This window comes from Anoplopoma fimbria, chromosome 18 (genome assembly GCF_027596085.1).
Source record: "Anoplopoma fimbria isolate UVic2021 breed Golden Eagle Sablefish chromosome 18, Afim_UVic_2022, whole genome shotgun sequence".
Taxonomy (NCBI): Eukaryota; Metazoa; Chordata; class Actinopteri; order Perciformes; family Anoplopomatidae; genus Anoplopoma; species Anoplopoma fimbria.
In genome coordinates this window covers 13,311,906-13,323,362 of record NC_072466.1, presented here as the reverse complement: position 1 = coordinate 13,323,362, position 11,457 = coordinate 13,311,906, and the positions used below count along the sequence as shown (strand labels likewise).

The 11,457-nt window shown below is 39.9% G+C and overlaps 1 protein-coding gene across 2 annotated transcripts in view; it reads left to right on the top strand.

The window, feature by feature from the left end:
- The window catches only part of slc24a4b (solute carrier family 24 member 4b), a 30,798-nt gene that overhangs the window by 2,876 nt on the left and 16,465 nt on the right, over positions 1-11,457 (top strand). For both annotated transcript variants that reach the window (XM_054618164.1, XM_054618163.1), the window contains exon 2: positions 4,404-4,511. In XM_054618164.1, coding sequence (XP_054474139.1) covers positions 4,404-4,511 — 108 coding nt within the window. The remainder of the gene's footprint in view (positions 1-4,403; positions 4,512-11,457) is intronic.

Below are 11,457 nucleotides of genomic sequence, written 5' to 3'. Positions count from 1 at the left end.
GAGGTGTGCTCACTACCTGTTTATCCCAGTTGGGATCATTTCTTTGTTTGTGCTCCAAAGTAGCATGTCAATTTAGTTTAATTTAATGTAACTGCAGTTGTATGAATTTGAGGTTGGCCTCATTGCAAGGATATGCTCATTTATAAATGATTCCAACTTTAAGGCAAACAGAATGTTTAAGCTTCACCAACGTTGAGCAATTTTTTGCTGGTGGCATCTTCAAATGATTTTTCTTTTTGGACCAACAGTCCTAAACCCAAAGAGAGAGGACGAAGAAGGCCGACAATCACATTTTAGAGACCGGGGCAAGACAATATGTGGCATTTTAGATTGGGGAAAAATGGCTTTAACAATGAATCAACTATCAAATGGTCCGCCTGTAATGTTGCACCCCATCAGGCACTAAAGATGCACTGACTTCTTGACCCCAGCAAAAATGGAAAGATGTTTATTTACTGACAGGCCGTTTAAATTTAAACTGTAAATCTGTTTCAAAATGAATAACAAATGTATATCCCAACGTCTCAGACTTCGAGGGACTTCCAATTGTTGAAATTTCTTAGTATGACCTGCAGCCAAAAGATTCAATGTATAAAGATAGACATCGGATGTGGCTTTGAATTTATTTTTTAAGCTCAAGATTCACTATATATTCCCACTTTGTAGGACATTTGGATTGGCCTTCCCACAATGCTGCATCCACATAACACATTCCAAATTCATAAAAGAACAGGGTACAGCAGCCACAGGAAACAATAATCACTTCCAAGGGCATAATCATAAACATACAGTGACGCTAAAATAGATTTAAAAAAAGCGCTGCCACTGGAAAATAGTCAATCATCAATAAATAAACCCCAAAAAAAGCACTGTTGGTTTCCATCTCAATATCATTCTTATTTATTTAATCTGCCGCTGTTAAAATTTTAAGTAGGGATATGAATTTTTAAATCTATCCAGACGGCCACGTTGTACTCTAAACCTGGAAGTAGCTGGTACTCCGTGTGTCGCATTTGGGATGGGTCACTTATTATTTTGTTAGCTTGCCTGTTGGTGGGTATACTGCAGGCATGGAAACTGTTTTACACCTTGTATCTTCCATTTCTGCATGACTTGGACTATTTTGGACTTGAATTGCACAGAAAGGTTACCGAAGGTCGCCACTTGTAAATGCTATTTGTCTTTTAACAATGCATTTTGGAAATATCTTCGGGAATAGAGGTTTTGTTGTTTGGGTCCTTAGTTATCATCTTCTGAGTTTGGACATTTTCTCTGCAGAATTGAATGTAGTCTGTAGTGGTGTCTGTTGCCTTCTCAAAGTTCAGGCTGTGAAAGTCGGTACATGAAATACAACTTTCAGAGTTTCAATGCCATCATTGTACAGTTTTTATGTGTGGTTTACTGCTTTTTAAGTGAGCCTTGTGGGATGAAATGAAATACAAATTATGATCAGAGTTGGTTAGTTTGGGTAAAGCCTTGGCTGTGTTAGTTTTAATGTTGCCTTAATGTTTATTGAGAATTCTGTAGCCTCAAGTCTTACAGTCCACACATTGCTTAAATGCAGGTGGCCTCTTGAGTGCATTGCAATTGTCATTGCACACAGTCCGCAATTAAGGGGGCTGCCTGTGCCGCATTTCCACGTATTTGTGTGTTGACTCGTAGTTTGTCAACTATGATCCTGAAAGTGTGCATTGCAGAGAAACAAGGATGACGCTGAAGTTGGCTCTCTAATCGCAGCTTCTGATTTGGCAGTTAAGGGAAAAGTCAAGGGAAAACTTAACTTGCATTGCTAAGCAACCGATCCTCAGTTTTTCGCTCCTTACTGTTTTTAAAAGCATGGTAAACATTTTAGGTTGAGCCTTAACACTGTGTGAAACCCACTTTCAGATTTGCGAAACATTTATTCTATTTGTAAAAATACAGAAAGCGAGATTTGACTGCTTTTTTTTGTTAACACCTAGACCACATTGGACCAGGTCTATTTCAAAAACCACTTTACTTAGACTGGTCAAATCTGGACCAGATTATCCCAGAGAAGCCAGAGACTCTAAGTCACAATTTCCAATTTTGCGAAATTGGCGGCACGAGTGATTCTTGGCCTGACTTCTCTGTCCCCAAGTTTTTGGGATTTCCTGTGTCCCAACCACTGTGGTCAACAAATGTTATGTAAGCACGCAGTGCGCTGACCGGCCCATGTTATCACAGGGACACAGAGATGCATGCAGTCGTCAAAGAATCGTTCTTTTAAGAATATACGCTTTCATAGTTGTGGTCAAGTGATTCTACACATAACAGCCTAGAGAAATTGCATTTAGATGGACTGCCATGCAAACTTTCCATGAAATATAAATGGTCCATGTCCGAATGTGAAACAGCCCATGTGCTCTACACATGACTCTTATTCTCAAAATATGATAAAGTGATCATCTCTTGGCACAGTGTCAACGTTTGAATCCTTCCCCTGGTCTTACATCGGAGAATGAGTTTTTTTGTGAGCATGAATAGGATATCGTTAAACAAAAATGGACGACCAGAGACGGTAAGAGGCGTGAAACTGAGCCGGTTAGTGAGGAACAGGTTGGAGAGATGACTGGAGGGTTTGGTGTTTTTTGGATTGTGGAGCTGTGGGGAAGCAGCTGCAGTTGCCTTGCGTACAGTCTGTTTGTCCAGCGCCTGCTGATAGTCATGCTGTCTCACTGTACCGGATTAAAAGCCATTTAATGAAGACGTGTCTGTGTCGGTACACCAAAAGAAAATAGCGTGCGATCCAGGTAGATGACTTTATAAAAACATTAAGTGGAAGGTTAGAGAGTAAAAACGATTAACGGTGCCTAAACAGTTTTGTTTTTTTATCCGGTGTGCACAAACACAACTCCTGCGTGACGTGTAAATGGGCTGCTCAGATTCACCAACACAACCTCTGACGGTAGTAACATTTTGTTGTTGTTGTTGTTGTTGTTTTAACAGCTTGTTCACTGTCCTCAAACATCGAGTTTACAAAAATCAGTCACTTCAAATTTGACAAAGATATGTACTGGGTATGCACTGTTTCTAATTTACTTCAAACTAGGAAACTATTAATCATTGATTAATAGTTTGGCATCAGTTGATCGCCAGAAAATTACTCTGTAGTTCTATTAATAGTTTCTCAAGTTTTAAACTGGTTTCCTTTTATCTTTTGTGATATTAAACTGAATATCTTTGGGTTTAAGAAAAAACGAGCAATTTGATGACATCACCTAGGTCCTCTTATTAAATTGTCCTGGGCATTTATAAATATTACATTATATAGACCATAGTATTTAATCGATAAATCAAGGAAATAATCAGCAGATTAAACTACTTTGTCCTAGCTTAAAATTACTGATCAGCCGACGTATATATTGATGTATCTGCAATAAGCAAATATTTGTAGATTTATTAGTCTAGCTCTACTGTATTTTATATATTTTATACATTCGAGTTCTCTAATCAGTTAAATATTCCAATAAGTCTTTACAGCTAAGTAATAGTTGTCTCCTTTGTCCTAACCAATCCTTTCTGAACCAAGATTTCTAGTTGGGGAATTTGCCCTCTTTAGACTAAGTGATCATACGGACACATTCACATGGTCAGGGGGACATTTACAAACTCAGATCATGTGAGTCCACTGCTTCAAAGTCTTTCACAACCATTGTGTAACCTACAACGACAAGCCAGACTGAGGTAGTCTGAACAACAGGACAATCTGTCCCTCGGGGTATTCCCCAGTGATCCGCTCATAATCGAGAATTCAGCAATACTGTGAAATCATCCTGCAGCAAGTTTCCGCTTTGTCAAAACAACGTTGTTTGTGTGGTGACATTTTATGAGAATTTATGAGTTCAAAACGCCAATCAGGTCGTTGATGATTTTACATAATAGATTTAGGAAAACAGTTTTTTTATGTCCTCATTACGGAGGCTTAAGAGCATTTTAATGAAAAATGAAAGTTGTACGCTCCTCCTCCAACTCTCCCACCCTAAAACATAATGGCACAGCAGCTGCGTGTTAATGTGTTATTGCCGCCGCCGGATGAAAAATGTCATATCTACATAAATGAAAACTTTTAACGGATTAAAGAAAAGGCCACCTTATTTGGATTAATGACCGTGATCATGATCATGGATGCTTTGGGTCATAAAACATACTTTTCTGTAAGAGCAGCCATGTTAGTTTTCATTGCTGTTTTTACAATGTGCAAAATGGAGTTTCAAGGTTTCCCTGCGACAAAAGAAAAAGGCTTTTAAACCGTTCCAGCAGAACTTTAGTATTACCCTCCAACACGTGCAGCAAACCTGCATACTTGGCTGCAAGCTAACATACTTTTATTCATTTTGAATGTATGATGAACAAAGTTTTTTTGGTTTTTCTGTTCTCTGCAGGCCATGGGATGATCGTGGAGGGACATGCGGACGTTGAACACTGGGGAAGACGGCTAATGGCTTCAGTGCCAGACAACGAAACGGAGCAGAGGAACTGTTCAGAGCCAGGTATGCTATTAAAGATGCACTAATCAACCAACAGAGAATTATCACTCTACTCTGCAGTTTTCCTCACCTCCACAAAGAGTTTTAACGTCTTTCAGTGCATTGTTTTGGTGTCACACCCTGCAACTTTTTAAATTCTTTTCCAAGCAAAATCGCCATGAAAAGCCCACTATACGCTACCTATTCAGCACCAAATAGCTGACAAACAAAGTTGGCGATTATCTTGTGAGTGTAGAGAGCATTAAGAAGCTAAAAAGATAGATGTTTCCCTCAAGATATATATTCTATAATTTTACAAGATTTGATGATGACTTATACGGTCAGAAGATCGTTAGATACACTATACTTGACAACTATGGCTATGTATTGGTCCAACACAATCAAACAATGAAATTGTAGCAAAAGAAACCTCAAAGTAGCACCCAATAGTTGTGAAGTTTTTGAGTTTATATGCTGCTTTAATTGGGCCGCCTATTGTTCTGACTCCGTTTAGAATCCTTGCGCTGCTATAAGCACTGACAGGCCTATGAAAAGGGTCAGGTATTGATTATGTTACAGCATCTTTGGTACACTTAAAGTAAGCAGCAATCTCTATAATTAGTTATGCTGGACTCTATGCTGACAGTTCTACTGACACTGCTGACATCTGCATCAGGCAACGGAATACATTAAAGCTCCGTTTTAGCATGATATTATTGATTTGAAATGTACCGGCAGCAATGGAAAGATGTCAATTGAATTTCCTTGTTTCATTTGAGCTTCCTGTGATTCCCCCATGACTCAGTGAGTCCAGCAGCAGGGTTAGAGGTGATATTTATTGGCTAACATGATTTAGGGAATACTTGCCCTTACCATTACAGAAACCTCCAAATCTTACGTCATAAAGTGGAAATGTATATATTATATGAGACCTCTTGAAGTGAGATTTTCTTTTCTTTTTTTTATTTCTTTTTTTTAAAGCCCTGAGAATAATTATTTTGCCAAAGTAGGTGCAACTCAATTTTGGGATTTGTTGTATTATTTGTGTTTGGCTAGCACCCAGAGGATGAGACCAGGGCCCAGCCAATTTAAGAAGTCATTTGTCTAATTAGTTTTTTTGCGGCATCACAAGTGGCCCAGCAAGGACTAACTGGTTATGACTGTATTACTGGTCACAGCACGCAGCATCCCTCGGGGAACAGTAAATCATTGGTTGCTGTGACCTGCAATTTTTTATACAAACAAGCAAAACTAGATTTTTTTTTTTACCTCACTTTATTTGAACCATTCAGTATTGAGACCATTAGAATGTCACAGTGGGGTCCTGTTGAAATGAGCACCAAATGACAAGATTATGTGCTTGAGGTTTCCCTCCTAATCCTCCAGGATTACCTTCGTTTTTTTTTTTCCATTCAAAAGTCTTCCGCACCGGCAGCACCAGACTGTACTTCACATTCCGTGCATTTCTCACCGGCTCTAGTCCTCCTTCCTCTGATCCCACCCTTGTTCTGCCTCCTCGCTGTGAGCCGATCATATGACTCTTTGTTCTTGGGTCCTGGTCTTGTGAATAAGCCTCATGGATTCAGTCATAGATTCAGATTTCAGGAACCTCAGATGATCATTTGCTGTGTTTTGGCCAGTTGTGGGCAATATGAGTGTCTCTGATTGTAACTGTGCAGGGCTGCAATATACAAACACATTTTCTTACTACATTGATTTGGCTTTCACAATATATTATACTGCAAATCAGCACTTAAACAAGTCATCTAGACTTCTAGGCCAAATTCTAAAAAATTGGATAGAAAAATCTGCCGGATAACGCCATGTATACTAAACATTTTTCTTATCTTTTTTACTCAGCTCTGTTTTTTACTCGCCAACTATTTATGTAGAGATTCAGGAAACTTTCACGCTTTTCTCTCAGTCTGTCTTTACAGTTAACTGATTGTTCATTAAACATTTAAACAAACAAACAAACAAACAAATCAATCTTTCATTGATGAAGTGAACCGCTTTTCTCTCAGTCTGTCTGACTGACTACAGTTAACTGATTGTTCATGTTGCACTTGTCGGGGCTATTTATTGCTCATGTCTCCCATCACGACAGGGACCAGATGACGTGAATCTAAATGGATGTTCATGGTCTTTCTAGTATAACAAAACGTGTTTACCATCAACACATTTCTCAAGAACTGAATACAGTTCTTGGTTTCCAGCTCTCACAATAAGCGAGAGAAATGTTTTTCTCACGGATCAGTGTGTTTGTCCTGATTCCCAGTGCAGTTGTTTGTCCAGGCCCGGTGCGGACCAGAAGCACTAACCGTGGACGGACCCCGGCTCAATAGGATGAGAATTATTATTGGAGGCTTTTCCGTTTTATGCTGAGTGTGTACAACATCTGAAGCTCAGTTTAATTAAGCCGCTGTTTGTGGGCTGCATAGATTACACTCTGCCAGCTTTAGTCTCGCTGCCTTTTCCTCATCATTATTTCTGTGATCAGCGAGGGAGCCCTTTCCTGGGTTCACGGGGTGCTAATGGTGTTTTGCTTGTCCTGAAACTTGTGGTGCTAAGGCAGCCATTCATCATGAGTGGCTTTTTATTGGCCTTTCAGTAATAACTCCTGGAAAACAAAAGGTGCTGTCCAAACTGTTTTGTGTTCCTGCCTGATTGCAATGCATGCTTGTAATCTACAAAGGGCTAAATCACACTGCAAAGGGCTGATACGACCTCTGGAGGCTCTTATTTAAACAGTCACATGCAGATCTTGAGATGCATTTGTCGTGTAGCAGTCCCATGACGGATGGAATAAATGCACTCTTACTTTTTTCACCTAAATTGAACAAGTCTCAAGTAACCCTTGGGATCAAAAGTAATGGCAGTATTTATTTCTGAATTAAAATGTTTAGTGAGCTCTTCAAGGCTGCACAAGAAGTATGATCGGGAATGTGTGTTTTGCTGTTTACTTAGGGACAGAGAATATTAGATTATATTCCCCAATGTGGAATGGACTGATGCCAACTGTGGTGCAAAGAAAATTGGAGAGGGGGCAGAGCACCATGGCTAATGTTCAGTGGGAGGAATAATTTGCTTTTAATAAAGATGCCGCTAATACCATATATTGAAAACTCCCACTTGAGAGGCGTAATTGGCCTGGTGGTAGTAGACGACGACAGCACAAGAAGTAGACGTGAACAACAAAGCAAAGGTTTTAGTATGGCTGGGATTTGCACTATGAATTAATCTGATGGGATTTGATTTGTAGTGGTTTTAGATATGGCTCTAATCCTCCTACGGGCAAGGGGGTGCACATGTTGCATGTTAGGCTTGAAAAGTGACGTGGGTGAGGAGGAACAGTGGGTGACTGTGGCCCAAAGCGGCATCATCAACCTGAAAAAGCTTACTGTGTTGATATGGTGTAAATATGTCTGTTGCCGAGTAGAGAGCGAGTTCTGCTGCTGGCGAAAACAAAAGGGCACGATTTGAGGCAAACAAGAGGATGTTCTATGCAGAGTTTCTTTCCTTGGAGGGGGTTATTGGTAGGCAGGAACTGTGGTGGCAACACGAGGGGTGAATCTGCCAGCGGGAGGCAGCCGGTCCGCGTTGGAATGCAGGTTCGTCAACTCCAGGGAAACACCAGAAGGAGGCTTTTTAAAAGGGAATTACACAAGCGCGGATTATGCTTCTGTGCATAATGGAAACTGACCTCGCTTTGCTTCTGGCTCACATGCCAACGGTGGAACAATGCAGCGGAGAGGGGGCTCGCAGGCACGAGTACCTGCACGGAGCACTTTCCGTGCTGCGCAGTTCAAAGGCGCCTGACCTCTTTATGTATTCACCCGTTCACATTCTGTTCTGCGTCAGATTTGCAGCCTCATAAATTTCCATCCTGTACTGCTTTTGGCTGGTACTTTTTTTTTAATTAAAACTGAGACAAGCTACGTTAGGTTTAAAGGTGTGTAGCTGCAGCAGCGAGGCAGCTCTGCAGCTCTGCTCTGTATTGTTGCAGACCCGTACCTCAGCCTGAGGGAGATGTTTGCCTATATCTCCTGTACACAGCTGAACGCATACGTTTCAGAGCGGCGTCCCCTTTAGGTTATTGAACCAGGTGTCTTCTGGTCCACCAGCTTGGCCTCTTGCAGCAGCATGAGAGCTCACTCGTATGAACACAGTCACATAAAGGCTTAGGGGAATTCATGCTAAATGTAGATGTGCCATAGGTGATGGAAGTGTGTTCATGCAGGTGAGATTGCATGCGTTTGAGCATGTGAGAGTATTTGTACATGTGATGTTTGAGCATGTGAAAGTATCGACCTAACAAAAGGATAATCGTGTGTTGTAGGTTAACCCAAGCCCGTGCGCTCTTCAAAAGTTATTGTTTCTGTGTGACACAGAGATTTTCCAGTAAGAATACTCGTGATGTTGTTGCCATGTTTACAACAAATGGCTGATGTCTGCTACAGTTGAGTCATGCTCTTCAGTGATGTCTGCCGGAGTAAGCTAATTAACTAATCGACTTATAATGACCCCGAGGAATCATTCTCCTCTGAAGAGTCTCTTGACTACTGTACCGGAGTGTCAACTATATTCTGTTAATGACTTGGCTGGTCTGTGGGTCGGTGACAGAAGGTAGCACCAGGCACTCTGCCAGAACATCATGCTCACATCATAATAATTTTATTCAACTGTTTTTAACAAGTGATGACATTGTGGGTTTTTTTTCTCTAAAAACACACTTTGCATGGCTCCATCTCAGTCCATGTTGTCCAGGCCACCGCAGTAGCTGTGTTGGGTGGAGACTTGGCTGCCTGTCTTTCTATCTCTGGGACAACAGACGCCACCCGATACTGAGCTCCATTATGTAACGGCACCATAATATCTGGAATATTACCAGATTATGGAATAATAATTGCACAAATGTAAAGGACGGCTGGCATGCTTTGGCTTTAATACGCCAATAAATTAAGGTTATCTGAGCAGATTTTTGTATATGCTGTGTAGAGACTATATTTGTAAGACATTTTTTTATTTACTCAGTGTTTTTAAATAACTGAACTTTACTCGCTGATTTTATTCACAGTGAAGCAGTGCAACAACAAATCTAAGGAAGTATACACTTGTTTATAGTACATTTAATTTCGTTCTTTGAACCCCCTATTGGTTACACCGTTTCCCAAATATCTCACTTATTGAATTTGGTCAACTTATGTTTTTACAAGTATCCTAACTTAAGAGGCAAAGTATAAACGGTAATGTTTTAATGGAATAACATTACGGCCAATCGTACATTAAAAATGTTTTAACAATTGCCACATTTGTAGCAAATATAACAAACTGGTGAATATTGTCGCTTTTCTATCAATAAACAAACAATAATAGATTAATGTCACTGACCGGCGTGAACTGGGCCCAACATGTCAAGCTGAACTTGAATTATTTATGGACTAACTTTACATGACAGCTTTCCTATTTGTGAAAGGTTGCTTTCCTGTGCATATAGTAAAAATGTTTTGGCCTTCTCTGCACACTAAAGCCACCATTATTAACTCTGATATATTTCAATCTTGCATTGGAAGGTTGAAATTATGCAATACATCTGGTGTGAGAACAGAAAAGGACCTCCCGTTGGCACCCCCCAAAAACGTCTAACCACTCTATTTTGACCCCTAATAATTTTCATACTGTCCTTAACGGTCCACATCTCATCAAATCCTCCGAAAACATGCTGTGAAGACCCTGTGTGTACTTGTAATTACTTCTGGGGTTGATAAGATGAGGAGGAGAGGTTAGGGAGACTGACGCATTTAAGTGTTGCCAGTAATTTCTTGCATAAGCGGCACAGTCAGGTGTCCAAACAGAGAATCCAGGGTTTATTTATAGATTATTTTAGCTCAGCATCTGAACAGGACCTGTTTTTTTACCTCCCGCCTGCCGTGCCGGTACAGACATCCCCTCCTCTCAAGCTCTCGCTCCCTCATCGCCTCCAAAACAGTAAACATCCCCACGCAAACACAAGAACAGCAGCATACATACAAGTTTTAGTTTCCGATTTGTACAATCGCATAACCTTTTGTTCAGCATAACACCCTCCATTCTGATAGCAGCTTCCTCTGCGCCATCTTAAACATGCTTACCTAAAGATTTTGAATTTCTAGTTTTAATAATAACAAATGTATGAAATTCATATATTTATTTTATAAAACTGTACCTCAATGCCGTATTTCATGATAAACAAAATGTCGGAAAGAACATGTGCATATGTCTTAAGCAAAGCAATGTCTTCTGAAATGATATGAAATAAAATGGTGAATAGCAAGCAAACTCTTTTTAGAGTTGAAACAATTGATTAAACCATTCATTCAAATTTATATGTTTTGATTATTGTTTGGCATTTTGCACCAAAAGAAAAAAATAAACGACAAACACTTACTGCTTCTCTGCCGCTTTTCTTTGTCAAAGGGGGCCGTTAATGGAATATCTTTCAGGTTATTTACGGTTAGTCGGGTAAAACAAGCAATTTATGGCACCTTGGGCTTTAGGAAATTGTGAAAAGCATTTTTCTGTATGTAGAATATAATCATTAAATTGAAATAATTGCTTGTTTGTAGCCTTAAGCTCTTTGCATACATGGAGCTGTAACCTCCGGATGTTTGGTCACTTATGCTTGACAAATTATTTGAAAGTAAAGATTGTAATTCCTTTTTCTGTCATCTTATAATGTCTGCAACAAATAAATCCACAGCACATCATAACAATGTGCCTTCTCCAAATTGTTTTTCTTTCATTTTCTGTAAAAAATGATACCAATTTAACTGAGCTTCATATTATTTATGGTTCTATTTATGGGCCTCATTTGAGATGCATGACTTAAGTAGTAATCTGTCTGTTTTCCCGCTCCTCTGTGTGTACATCCTGTTCTGTCCTTGTGTGGGGAAACGGCTGTGGAGGCATGTTCACATCCGGTTTGACCTCT